Source organism: Peromyscus californicus, unplaced genomic scaffold, assembly GCF_007827085.1.
Source record: "Peromyscus californicus insignis strain IS unplaced genomic scaffold, ASM782708v3 Scaffold_5__1_contigs__length_169319896, whole genome shotgun sequence".
Lineage (NCBI taxonomy): Eukaryota > Metazoa > Chordata > Mammalia > Rodentia > Cricetidae > Peromyscus > Peromyscus californicus.
The window spans coordinates 100,840,099-100,854,649 of record NW_026294573.1 but is presented as its reverse complement, the minus strand read 5'-3'; the positions used below and the strand labels follow the sequence as shown (position 1 = coordinate 100,854,649).

Here is a 14,551-nt window from a genome sequence, read left to right as displayed (position 1 = left end):
CATTCCTTTAATCCCAGCACTTGGCAGGATCTCTGTGAGTTTGAGGCCAGCCTGGTCTACAGAGGGAGATCCAGGACAGGCACCAAAACTACACAGAAACCCTGTCTCAAAAAACAAAAACCCAAACTGCCGAGAGAGAGAGAGAGAGAGAGAGAGAGAGAGAGAGAGAGACAGAGACAGAGAGACAGAGAGAGAGAGAGACAGACAGAGAGAGACAGAGAGACAGAGACAGAGAGACAGAGACAGAGAGACAGAGAGAGAGAGAGAGAGAGAGACAGACAGACAGAGAGAGAGAAAACAAACTGAAGTCCAGGAAAGGGGAGTTCAGTCCTAAAGCATCCAGACCCCAAAGCCTGAATTTAGCACTGAAATGGGCTGCGGGTGTGTGGCACGTGGGTGTGACTCTTGTCTCTCAGCCTCTCTTGCCTCCACATACTACTAAAGACTGTGATATCCCTTCTTGCCATGGTAGTTCAAGCCTCAGGATCCTCAAGATGGCGTCTGTGGCGGTTCATCTTGACTGTCAACCTGATGGGCTTTAGAATCGCCATGAAAACATACATCTGGGCGTGTCCATGAACCAGTTTCTAGATTAGAGGTTAACTGAGGTGGGAAGACCCACTTTAAATGTGGGTGGCACCATGCCATGGGCTGGAGTTCTGGGCGGAATACAAAGGAGAAAAGGGGGAGGGAGCTGAGCACTGCATTCACCTCCCCGCTTCCTAAGTGCAGATGCAAAGGGATGAGCTGCAGGGTCCTACCGCCAGGACTTCTCTGCAGTGACGGAATGTAACTTTGAACTGTGCCTCATAGTTACATCATAACCCTTCTCTCCTGAAGGTGCTTTTGTCAAGTTCTGTTACAGCCACTAGAAAAATAGTGGATACAGTATCCAGACAGCCGCTCAAGCAAGCGGAGACAGGACTGGAGGACACTCACCAAGGAACCCAATCGCTTTGTGTCTAGCCTTCAGCCCAGCAATGATACAGTGCCTGCAAGGCCAGTACAGGAAGTAAGTGCTAGAAAGTCAGAAACAACACTGGCCTTTCGTCCTCTGACCCCAGGTCTGCGGTGCTTCGCTGTGACGGAGTCCTCTAACCTCCCGAGGACTCAGGCTTGCCGAGCCCAAAGCAGGGAATGAACTGATCCAGGCCAGGATCAGAACTTCAGAAGCCAGGCAGCCCAGGTGTGGGGAAGCCCCACAGGTCACTGTCCTAACCCTGCTCGTGCACTTGGAGCACACATTCTCTTAGTGACACCTCAACTGTGCCCAAGCTGCAGCATTCCAGTAAGTGAATCAGCTGGGTGGAATTAATTACTAAGCATGGTTCCATCTGGGAGAACTGCCAGAGACCATGACCGAGCAGTTGATAAGACCACCTCGGGTCTACTGACAATCTCTTCTCCAGCTCTCGATTGTGTTTGAGACAGGGCTTCACTATCAGCTTAGGCTGGCCTCGAACTCATGATCCTCCTGCCTCAGGCTTCCAAATTCAAGAACTAACCCCACACTGCCATGCCAGGTGCTGCAGCCCAGAAAGGGATAGGTTACAGTTCCCACCTCCAAGGACTGCAAAGACTGAGAATAAAGACGGACCTCTGTAGTGGAATGGTTTGCCGTGAGGGAGGGCAAAGGGGTTTGGTGGGGCACAGTGGCTTCTGCCGGGGCTGGAGGTGAGGGAAGGAAGAGGCCCTTACACTCGACAACATGGCAATTCAGACAGAGTCCTGAGGACTGAAGAGGGTCGGAGATGGTCGACAACACACAGGAGGTTGGGCAGGGAAGCCTTTCCAGGCGAGGCCCCCAAAGGAAGCTCCAAAGACAGCCCAAGCAAAGGCCTAGGGAACAGAAAGGGAAGATTCAGAGCCTCGGGAGCTCTTGAGTGTGGACAGAGATGGGGTGGGGACATGACTGCACACCAGACCACTGTGTCTGAAATGTCCCAGAATGGAGCAACAGCTTCCTGGGGCTCTAGTGAGAGATTAACATTCCTGTGGTTCCAGGGTCTAGCTGAGACCTGGAGATGGCCCTGCATCACTGTGGGTGAAACAGGCACAGACGCTATCCATAGCTGAGTCTGGCTCTGGACCGGAAGCAGGTAAGCATCTTCCCCTGCTTCAGAGGATCTGGAAGCTGGCTCTCACAGCCCATGGGCCCCTTCCTTCACTCGATTCTCAGCATCTCCAGTCAGGCTTCCAGCCTAGAGCCCCAACCACCACCCCACTCCATCTCTATACCAGAAGTCATGCTTGGGAGAAAGGAGCTTGGGAAGAGGAAGCAGCCTGGCAGGAAGCTCATCGATATGGGAAACCTGGAGGCCAGAGAGACCCTGTGGACCTCTTGCCCAGCCGCCATGGAGACTGGAAGCCCCAGAGAAAAGCTCAGACTAAAGAGGGCAGAGGGATCCAAGTCCAAGCTCAGGAGCCCTGACTTCTCCACGCCCCAGCACACAGGTTCTGAAGCAGAATGCTTCTTTTCAGTTCTCTTTGCAGTGGAAACAGCCCATGAATACAGCAACATCAGTCAAGATAGCCAAGAATGAGGGATGGTGGGGCACACCTGCAATGCCAGCTTTTAGGAGGTGGAGGCAGGAGGATCAGAGATTTGAGGTCAGCTACAGTGAGACCTTGTTACAACAACCCAATCAATAGGTGTATCACCAGTGAATGAGTAAGTAAACAAAATGTGTTGTATACATGCAAAGGAATACTATTCAGCCTTAAAAAGAAGGAACTTGCCGGGCGGTGGTGGTGCACGCCTTTAATCCCAGCACTCGGGAGGCAGAGCCAGGCAGATCTCTGTGAGTCTGAGGCCTCTACAGAGCGAGATCTAGCACAGGCTTCAAGCTACACACAGAGAAACCCTGTCTCAGAAAAAAAAAAAAAAAGAACTTTGATTATTATAGGGATGTTTTATTAATTAAACAAGCTTTTTAAAATTTTAATGTTTAGTAGCTGGGTGGTGGTGGTGGCATACATTTTTAATCCCAGCACTTGGGAGGCAGAGGCAGGCAGATCTCTGTGAGTTTGAGACCAGCCTCAAATTACAGAGTGAGTTCCAGGACAGCCAGAACTGCTACACAGAGAAACCTTGTCTCAAAAAACAAAAGAAAAAATGTAATGTTTAGTTATAATTTGTGTATGTGTATACGGGTATGCTCATATGTGTGCCCCTTCGTGGATGGGAGTCGGTTCTCACCTTCCTCCAGTTCCTGGGATTGAACTCAGGTCATTAGGCTTGGTGGCAAGTGCCTTTATCCACCAAACCACCTTCTCAGCTCTGAATGAACCTTGGAGGGTGGTACACTAAGTGGAACCAGCCAGTCACAAACATGGCTGCAATTCTGCAGGTCAGGGGTAAACTAGAGAGGTCAAACTCACGGAGCCCAGAACAGTATGGTCCCCAGGGTGGGAGTGCAGCTATTAAACGGCTCAGGTTTTCAATCTGCAAGAGGAAGACTGCCAGGAGATCTGTTGTACAAAATGAACACACACACACACACACACACACACACACACACACACACACACACACACATATATATATAATATATATATTATCTCATTACAGGCCTGAGTGCTTCAAAACGGCTCCAGGATGCCATGTGGTAGCATGCACCTATGATCCTGGCACTGGGGAACAGAGACAGGGAGATCACAAACAACCAAACTAAACCAAAACAAACCTAAAACCAGACCATAATTTTATGTTACTTTTTTTTGCTTGCTTGTTTTTGGTGGTGCTGGGCCTAGAACCCAGGGCCTTGTAGATGCTCTGCCACTGAGCCACACTCTCAGTGGTCCTATTATTATTACTATTATTTTTTAAACTACAAAGTTGGGGGTGCCAAAAGTTGCAGTAATCGAACCATTTTAATGTAATAATTTTTAAAAATAAAAAATAATCACACAAGTCCATAATGCTCTTAAAAATGCAAACGGCCGCAGGCTGGAGTGTAGATAGGCCAGAGGACTCACCTAAAATGGGCACGGGCCTGGGCTCTAGTCCCGGCCCCACAGAACAATTGCTAAAAAGGCGCACAGTAACATTACTTTTTTTCTGACCTAAGATTTTGTGCTTCTTATGCCAATTTTTGATGACTTGAAAAAAAACATAAAACTACCATTTAGAACCAGCACTGACTGTATTGGTACAAACCGTTCAAACTCTAACCTGCTAAGAAGCTATGATGTGGACATGTCTGTGAGGACCCTAGGAGATGAGCCTCAGCAGGTACACATGAGAGCAGGACAGTGAAGGCTGGAGAGTGGGCAGAGATGGACAGGTCTGGTGATGCAGTCACCAGGTGACCTGCCAACTATATAAGCCACACGCCAGGCTTGGAGCCACCCTGTGGAAACTGGCTTCACTCTCTACACATGTACCACAGGGGAATGCTAAGGGAAGCTTTTGAGACAGGCTCTCATGTAGCCTCAGGAATTTCTTTGGCTAAGGATGACCTTGAACACCTGATTGTCTCGTCTCCACCTCCCGAGTGCTGGGATTACAAGGCGTGCTACCGGGCCCACTTCATGTTAGACCCGAACTCTACCAGCGTGGGCTACACCCCAACCCAACATCACAGTTCTGAAGCTGCTTTTATCCTAAGGACGCTGTGGATCCCTCCTTGACAGTGACTAGTTAGCAGCGCCCACGTGCGACGTGTCAGGGACACACGGATAGACGCAGCACAATCCCCTGCATCACCCTGGACCCCTGCCTGGAAGGGCTGGGTGGTTTCCAAGACCAGAAGCCATGCCCGAGGACCAGTCGTATGAGGCAGAGAGCTGACTGAGGGATACTTCTCAATCCAGTTGCTGTCTGGCCCGTCTCAGGTTTTCATTCCTGGTCACGAGTTGTTTGATTTTCATTGTTAAAAGCCAGTAGGGCATCCTTTTAAATCAGCTTCTAGCCGGGCGGTGGTGGCACACGCCTTTAATCCCAGCACTCGGGAGGCAGAGACAGGCGGATCTCTGTGAGTTCGAGGCCAGCCTGGGCTACCAAGTGAGTTCCAGGAAAGGCGCAAAGCTACTCAGAGAAACCCTGTCTCGAAAAACCAAAAAAAAAAAAAAAAAAAAAAAAAAAAAAAAAAATCAGCTTCTATTTTGCTAGAGCACCACTATGCGCACCGCTAAGGGACGTTCAGGAGACTGGTTGGGAGTTGCTAACCCAGGCCTCACGCTCTGTGGGGCGTGAGAGTGTCTAAACTTCGTGTATCGATCTGCGGTCCCACTGGAAGCTATCAAGAGGGAGGAAACAGTCCTTGCGCCTCTGGGGTCCTCGGGAGGTGAGTAGCGTGAGAGAAGGTCATGAGGGTGGGGTCCCCACCGCTGAACCCTGCTGGTGAGGAGGAAAGGACACACACATAAGAACTCCCTGTCTCTTGCCCTATGATGCCCTGAATTGCCTCAGAATTCTGCCAGCAAGGCCATCCCAGGTGTGATACCTCAGCCTTGAAGTTGGTGGGGGTGCTGGCCTACAGTGAGCTATGTGGTTGTGTGTACTTGTAACCCCAGCAGTCAGGGGAACCCTGAGACAGAACAAACCTTTTCTTCATAAAGCAGCCTGCCTTGGGCATATTGCTACAGTCACAAAAGACAGGGTAACAGAAGCAAGGAGGCTCCGTCTAACAGGGTGGCTGGCCACTTCACAGAATATCAACTTTCCCCTAATTAGGCTGGCGATAAAGACCTCAGTTCCCTGCAGAGTTGCCTCAAGAATTAAAGAAAAAAAGTGTCCAAAGCCTTTCCTCAGTTGTGTCAACCAGGGTGCCTCCCGCCCTCCTTCCAGGTCAAGGCCCAGGCCCTGTCTGCAGTACTCTGAAGTTCCTGGCTAGAGTTTGGGGAGGGGGCTGAAGGATCGTCCCCACTGAGTTTCCTAAACAAACAACCAAGACCTCCTGAGTGAGCCTAAGTGGCCCATTGGGGTCCAAGCTTCCTAGCAGCGGACAGATGGCCAACACCAGCCAACAGTCAGCCATCTGCCAGGGCAGACGGCTTTCAAACTGGGCGTGACTATCTGCTCAGGGGCCTGAGGCACCTAGCCAACCCACCACCTGGAGCTGTCTCCTGGAGTCTAAAGCTCTACAGGGCCAGCAATGGGGTGACCAGATGGATACTGGGATGAAGGCTTAACAGGTACCAGAGTCCCCATTGGATTTACTGACATAGGGAGGCATTGAGAGTGCACTCACGTTTTCTAAGATCAGTCCTGGCGCTTGTGTATGATGCTAGGCCATGAGACTGGGAAGGGGGAGGGGCAGCCCTGGCTGTGGACAGCATCCTAGGCCTGCAGCACCAGGCCTCAGGCAAGGAACCTCCTCTAAGCCCCTCAAGCAAGGCCCAACGAAAGGACTGAGGTTCTAGTGGTAACAGATCAGACTCTAAGGGAGGATAGCATCCGTGGTAAGAACTGCAGCTGGTGTCCAGATAGCCCTGGGCTGGGGCCACATGACACTGGCAATGAGCATATTTTATCTTCTCTTCCCTGTTGGATGGCAGAGTCTTTGAGGGCAGGGCTGTTGTTTGTTTTTGCTCTTTTGAGGGTCCTGTCACCCAGCTCCTAAATAAGTCACATACAGAGACCTATTCTTACTTATAAATGGCCGGCCTTAGCTTGGCTTGTTTCTAGCCAGCTTTCCTTAACTTTAAATTAGCCCCGTCTATCTTTTATCTTGCCTTGCCATTGACAGTTCAGCTTTTTATTAGACCATCAGGTGTTTTAGACAGGCATAGTAACACAGCTTCACAGAGTTAAACAAATGCAACATAAACAAAAGTAATGACATTCTACAACACAGGGGTTTGGTCCCAGTATGCTTTCCACAGCATAAAATTTGAGGTAAATTCTCACAGGGCTACTGACTCCATTGATGTTCATGGACTTCACTGGTTCCTCATGTTGTGGTGACCTCCAACATACAATGATTTCATTGCTACTTCATAACTGTAATTTTGCTACTGTTATGAATCATAATGTAAATATCTAATTTTTGGGTGGTCTTGGGTGACCCTGGTGAAAGGGCTGTTCAATCCCTAAAGGGGTCATGACTCATAGGTTGAGAACCACTGGTCTACTTGGATGGCTAAACTTAGACATGTTGCCATTTTTCCTGATGCTAGACACACTCTCCTACCAAACCCAGGAAAGCATCTCATAGGTGTTGCCCCTGGGAAAGCCAGGGGCCATTTTCCTCCTGATGGACTCTGTCATCATTAGCTCCAGCTGTCAACCTGACACAAACCTGGTCACTGGGAAACAGGGAAGTTCAGCTGAAGAACTGCCCAGATCAGACTGGCCTGTGAAGCAGGTGAGCCTAGACCGTATAAAGAGGGGCTGAGCAAACGCGTGGGGGCAGTCAGTAGGCGGCGCTGTGATGCTCCTCCGTGATTTCTCCTTGAAGCTCCGCCTTGAGTTCCGTCCATAGCTTCCCTTAATGACGGACTGTAAACGTGTAAGATAAAACAAACCCTTTTTTTCCCCGGAGTTGTTTTTGGTCATGGTGTTTACCACAGCAGCAAAAAGGGTCTGAGATGAATGTCTCTCTTCAGAGTCCAAAGGAGGGGACCTGCTCTTCGTAAGGCAGGAGGAACCAATACTTAGGGCTGCAGGCATCGAAGCTAAAGCCTGATGGCCATACCTGGCAGCTGTGGTGCACTGTGGGGTGCCAGACATTGGCTGAGGGTTCAGAACTGGACCTCTCCAGCAAGAATGGCCATAACTCCCTTTACCAAGAGGATACAGGCTGGGAGTTTAATGAACACGCTACAGTCAGAATGTGGGCCTGTGCTGGGAGTCACTGCCAAGAGGATACGGGCTGGGAGTTTAACGGACACGCTACAGTTAGAATGTGGGTCTGTGCCGGGAGTCACCGCTAGACTGCTGTACATGCATAAGACAGGCTGGAAGCAGTGAAGTGCCCTCACCCTGTAAGTCAAAGGCGAAACCACAAACCCTTTTTCCCCAACCATCTGTCCCAACAAAGTGAAGGTTTTCTAGAAAATTACCCAGTAAAATCACATTTTGAAAGGCCCAGACAACTTCCTCATGACCTTCTCCTTTGAATGTGTATCTATAGCCTGGCAACCCTTAAAGGTCCCTAAGGGTCTTGCCTTCACCTATGGAAGGCAGCGAGCCTCCAGAGGTGCCCAGGTCTCCAAGAGCTTCCGGAGTACCTCTGGCCATTTGTTATGCCTTAGAAAGAAAGGTTAGGTAAGGGGTGAGCTACCTGTACACTCTAGGAAGAAAGGACATGTGGGGACAGGACAGGCTGTGTTTACAATCATGGTTTCCTTTCCTTTTTTTCCCCCCCCAAGTTTGGGTGAGGAGCTTCAATGATGTGAATCTGGGGATCCCACAGCCATTTCAGTTCAACTGAATACCCTTTTATGACAGGGAAGCCAGAAGGACAGAAGGAAAAGACCGATCACAGGGCTCAGGGAAGACCCGAGCTCCCACATCGCGGCTATGTTCCCACATAGGATATGCTACATGCAGCAAGTACATGTCCGGGTGTTCATTCGCCCCAAGGCTGCCTCTGCGATGCAATGCATGTCCCGTAGGGGCTGGGCCTGTGACCTTCACTCTGTTCTCCCCAGACGCCGCCGGCACACTGCGTGCGCATTACCAGCCTGAGGTGAAGCTTATGAATAGAAGAACCCCCCTCCGATCACCATCTCCTTCACTAGCTGTAACTCCTGGCCTGCGGTGAAGGGGCGAAGTTAGGTAGGAGAGAGTTTCTCTCAACTGCCTTCTCCCCAAACAGGGCAGAAAGCACAAGCAGAATCATAGACGTGCGTGAAGACTGAGCAGGACAGACCACGTGCCCCACCCCAGCCCGAGTCCTGTGCAAGCAAGGACCAGGAAGAAAGCAGGCAGGGGCTCTGGGCAGTTGGAGCTCAGGCACAAGCTTCCACCTTCCTCACTGGGGCAAAAGAACCCACCAAGGCCCTACTTGGGCTTTGTGGTAACAGCTGTGAGACCTTCACTTTCATTATGCTCGAGAGAGGTACCTGCCCAGCGCTGCCGCTCTCCCACGCCCCTGCCACTGACGCTCACCACATCACAGAATAGCCTTTACCCATAAAAACATGCCTTGCTCTGAGTTGAAGCCTTCTGAGTAACGTTAATGCCTCTGGGCGCATGCCTTGTATTTTCCATAACGGCCCCACACCTCCTCTTTGTAACTGCGACAGTGAACTTCTCATGTGACAACGAAATCACCTTGCCTGTCACCATTCTCTGCCACACATTGCCAGCTTCCTCTGTCCTGTGTCAGTCCCTCAGGTGCACACAGTCATCAGGTACCACCAACCCTCCCTGTGCGTCAGTGACCCCTCCCAAGACCCTGATCCAGACAGCACCTCCCAGACACTGCCTTTCTTCAAGTCTCTCTAAGAGGCATCCAAGAATCAGTTATTAAAGGGAGCCTTCAGAGACCCATGCCTTTGGTGTCACACCTGGTTTGTGTGACAGCATGTTTCTGAGTGATTGGTAGTGAGGCCCTCTGACCTCCACAGTTGTCCTTCGAAGACCACAGACTAGCTGTGCCGGGTTGGGTTGATGCACTGCTCAGTTATCAGCAAGGCTCAAAGGGCTGGCTCACCTTCTGTGACTTCAGCTCTTCTGTGAGCATCAACACTTGCTGTTCCAAGGCCACCACCTTTTCCTGGGCTGTGCGGCTCCGAGCCAGCCCATCGGAAAAGAATGGGAAAGTATTGCTTTGTCGCTTAGGTTTCTGCATGGGACTCGAGGGCAGTGAGGACCTGGGTGCAGGCCTGGGAGGATCCTCCGGGTCTTTTCCTGCTCGAGGAGAAAAACACAGATGTCAGGATGGGCAGAAACAATAAAATGCTCCCTCCACCTACAGACGCCTCACCCACACAATGGCACCTTTCTGCTCTTTCCCCATGAATTAGAAAGAGGGAAATACACTTTCTTTATTTGTGAATCATTACTAGGAATTTTGAGGGAAAGATGGCAGTGGTGGTCACATAATAGTGTGAACGCACGTAATGCCACAGAATGGTGTAACGAAAAGTAGTAAAATGGAAAATTGTTATGTATATTTTACTACAATAAAACATCCTTGAACCTGGTGTGGGGTGCATGCCTGTATCCCAGCCTGGAGGCAGAGGTAGATCAGAAGTTCAAGGTCATCCTCCGCTACATAGCAAGTTAGAGGCCTGGGATACACAAGGCTCTGTCTCAAGGTGGAAACAAAGCAATCCTTGCTTTTAACTCCTGGAGGCCCAGGAGAATGCTGGAGGCCTTCGGCTTTGACATTTCACTCCAAGAGGGATGAGAGACTTGTAAGACTCAGAAGGTAAACAAAAGGTAGACAGATGGTAACTCACTGGAGAAGGGACACTTGGGAGACTCTGGGGGCCCCTCCCCAGGAGTGTAAAACTAAGTAAACTGCTCGGGGCAGAAGACAGATCAACCCGACTACACAAACTGCTGATCTGCCCCTGCAGAGAGCTCAGGGTTGCAGCTTTTGGAAGTTTGTACCTGTGCTGGACACCTTGGGGTGATGCAGTTGTCTGAGTCATTCCTGACCCTCTTAGGTAACCCCAATAAAACCCACTGGTTCAGCCAAGTTGGACTTTGGTATAATCATTATTTTAGTCTGTCACGGGTCCCCTTTCTGGGGGTAAATAGACGTGTGTGTGTGTGTGTGTGTGTGTGTGTGTGTGTGTGTGTGTGTGTGTGTATGTGTGTGTATGTGCTACATCTCCCCCAGGAAAAGTCTGTCACACTCCACACACCACTAAAGACTGAATGTTTGTGTCCCCACAGGCCCAGGCTGAAGCTCTAGTCCCCAGTCCGATGGCTTTAGGAGGAAGGGCCTTAAGTAATTGAGATGAAGGCATGAAGGTGGAGCCCCATGACAGGATTAGTGCCCTCAGAAGAGGAAGATGAGACTCTCAGCACCTGAGAAGACAGCAGTGGCTGTCCCCAAGCCTAGAACGGAGCCTTGAATAGAATCCAAACCTTCAGTGTGCTGACCTTGGACTTCTCAGCCTTCCACCCAAGCAGAACTACAGTAAATGTGCTCTGCTTGAGCCACACACATACACTCTTGCAGGCAGGGAGGACACAGGGCTTGGTCTCAGACCTGGGCAGAGCTCACCTGGAGTGCTGGGGTCCGAGATCAGAGGCTGCTCCCCGCCTTGAGGCTCCACCCCCTGTGAAGACTCTTCCACTAGTGGTCCGTGGCCTGTGGCTTGGGCCTGCTTGTTGCCACGGATGTTGTGCATGGTATTTCTGAAAGGAGAAGCGAGGCGCATGAGGCTGGCAACCTCTCTGCTCTTCTTGCTCCTGCTGGAGCTCCGGCCTCACCAGCATGCTCCCACCCATCCAGATTGGGCTCCACACTCCCCATCCTGTGTGAGACACCACCCCTCTGCCCCAAGCCCCTCACCCTTCTCATTTAGACCCTTCTACACTATACTTCCCCTCCCTTTTATTCTTGGTGAATTTCACACACACACACACACACACACACACACACACACACACACACACACCACACACACACAGTGTAATGTTTTTTAGACTTACTTTATGAGTGTTTTGCCTGCATGTATGTGTAACGTCTTAGTTAGGATTTCTATTGCTGTGAAGAGACACCATGACCACAGCAACTCTTACAAAGGAAAACATTTAATGGGGTGGCTTACAGTTCAGAGGTTCAGTCCATTATCATCATGGTGGGACATGGTGGCATGCAGGCAGACATGGTGCTAGAGAGCTAGCTGAGAATCCTACATCTTGACTTGCAGGCAACAGGAAGTGGTCTAAGACACTGGGTATGGCTTGAGCATATATAAGACCTCAAAGCCCGCCCCCGCAGTGATGCACTTCCTCCAACAAGGCCACACCTATTCCTACAAGACCACACCTCCTAATAGTGCCGCTCCCTTTGGGGCCATTTTCCTTCAAACCACCACATATGTCTGTGAACCACGTGCACTCCTGGTGTCTGTGGAGGTCAGAAGAAGGCATCAGATCTCTTATAACTGGAGTTACCGATGGTTGTGAGCTACCATGGTAGTGTTGAGAACTGAACCCAGGTGGTCCTCTACAAAGAGAACAAGTGCTCTTAACCACTGAACCATTTCCCCAGCCCCCTACAAAGTATCTTGACCACGTATCTACCCATCCTCCTCCCTCCCACCTTCCTCAGCGCCCGCCCCCAACATATGCCCTTCCTACTGAGTCTCATTACTGTTGCCTGCTTGAGCATGGTCAACCTGCTGTTGGCCACAGCCTTGAAGAACAATGCCCCCCCCCCCCCCCCCGCCCGCCCACAGCCTCCAGTGGCCAATTGCTCCTCAGCTAGCGGTGAACCTCATGAGCCTCTCCCCCACCACTGCTGGAATTACTGACTGGCTTTATCTCGTACAGGTCTTTCACAGGTGAGCACAGCTCTCTCTGCAAGTTCACAATTGCAATGGACACTGTGTTTCTTTTTTTTTTTTTTTTTTTTTTTTTTTTTGGTTTTTCGAGACAGGGTTTCTCTGTGTAGCTTTGCGCCTTTCCTGGGACTCACTTGGTAGTCCAGGCTGGCCTCGAACTCACAGAGATCCGCCTGGCTCTGCCTCCCGAGTGCTGGGATTAAAGGCGTGCGCCACCACCGCCCGGCTGGACACTGTGTTTCTTACAAGCTTGGTTCCTGCAGCCCCAACCCTGCTGCTGGAGTATCTGTTCCATACTTGCTCTGCTTGCTCGTAGACCGAGAACAGTGACTGTAATAAGAGATTGCTTCATGTTTGTTGAACAAATGTTGAATGGACCTGTCAACCTAACTTCCCCAAACCCTCTGGCCTCCTAACTACCATGCCCAAAGTGGTTCCCAGCTCTGCTGAGGCATGTTGTAAGCATTTCCTGGCAGCTTTCTGCTTTCGCCCTCTTCCTGGACCCAGACCCACCCTGCCTTGCAGGTTTCACTGACTCATGGTTTCCAAGGGGCTTATTACACTGGTTCCCAGGCCAGCTTCAGCCAACAGCTTGTTGAAGCGGAGGCCCCATCCGCGGGTTCAGACTTTAACCCCTGTGCGGTTTACAGAAAGAGCCGGCTAGCACTGAAGACTGGCCTGAGAGAACAGACTACAGCAACATTCATGGTCCACCCGATGAAGAGGTGGCTCAAGTGTTCATTTTCCCCGGCAGAGAGATAAAACACATCAATTCTGAAATCAATAGCAAGGGAGGGAAAAAGAGTAAACTGTTTGAAGACCCGGGCTGCGCAAAAAGAAACAGCCTAGGCACAACAAAAGGAAATAGGCTGCAGGAGACACACCTGTCCAGGGAGGGCGGCCACGGCGTGTGGCGGGGAGGATGAGGGTTTCTGAAAGCCAGCCACAGAGCATCCATGTTTCCTAGTGGAGTTTTGTAGGAGGGGTTCTGAAGGCAGAGAGACTTAGCCATTGGCCTTTGAAATTTCCCGAGATCTATTTCAATGTAGATGCAAAAGATGTGGAAGAATCCAGTGCCTGAGTGACTGAAATGTGTTTTGAATGTTCCTATTTGTGAGTCCACAATGATCTTACAATCAAAATCCTTTTGCCATGTAGGAAAAAGGTTAAACTCAGCCCCACCCCACCCCCACATTTGTGTGTGGGCCATGGGAAATATTGGGACATTGGGTATTTTCTTCATTCACTATCCATTTTTTTTTTTTTAGACAGGGTCTCTCACTGACTCCAGAGTTTACCGATCAGTTATGCTGGCTGGCCAGAGAGCCCCAGAGATCTTCCTGTCTCTGCCTCCCCAGTGCTCCAGTCAGAGGCAGGTGCCAGGGATCTGAGGTCCACACAGCAGGCACTTTATCACTGAGTCATCTCTCTAGTTCTTCCTATTCATTTTTTTTTTTTTTTTTTTTGAGACAGGATCTCATGCATCTCAGATTGCATCACAAATTTACTGTGTGACAGAGGACGACTCTGGACTTGTAATCCTTCTGCTGTGGGCTGCTAGGGATCAAATGCAGAGCTTTGATGAGCCTGAGCGGGAAGGGCTCTCTCTACTGAGCTACATCGCCAGCCCCACGTTTCTCTTGACCCAATCTCACTGAGAATGCTTACTATCACAGAGTATCCATGAACATTTTCTGCCTTAAATAAAGAATAGGAAAAAATGAAATATATTGATATGTTGACTCTTTTTCTAAAAGAGAGAAAGAAAAAAAAAAAGGGAAAACATTCAGAGTTACCCTGTCTAGTGAGGGTTAATATTTTCTGTGAATTGCAGAAATTTGTTCTGAGCTGTAACAAACAACTAGTTTCCACTATGACCAGTTACCACTTAGGTGATATTGCACCCGGAGGGCATTTGCTAAGGGGCAGTGGGGTGGGGATGTTCAGACAAGAGGATATGAAAGTCAGTAGACCTATGTGGGCCTCTGACTCTGCTGTGTCATTCCTGTGTGAGACACGTACTTTGAGAAATAGGATAGACAGTCACTCTGGAAAACCCTCGTCCACAAATGCTCAGACGCTGGAGGAACACAAACACGGTTTTAAAGAATCTGGTTCAGGTCCCAGAAAA

The 14,551-nt window shown here is 50.1% G+C and overlaps 1 protein-coding gene across 3 annotated transcripts in view; it reads right to left on the bottom strand.

Moving 5' to 3' along the window:
- The window catches only part of Tbc1d2 (TBC1 domain family member 2), a 47,608-nt gene that overhangs the window by 17,829 nt on the left and 15,228 nt on the right, over positions 1-14,551 (bottom strand). For all 3 annotated transcript variants that reach the window (XM_052717169.1, XM_052717172.1, XM_052717168.1), the window contains exons 4-5: positions 11,133-11,266; positions 9,606-9,802 (exon numbers count right to left, since the gene is read on the bottom strand). In XM_052717169.1, coding sequence (XP_052573129.1) covers positions 9,606-9,802; positions 11,133-11,266 — 331 coding nt within the window. The remainder of the gene's footprint in view (positions 1-9,605; positions 9,803-11,132; positions 11,267-14,551) is intronic.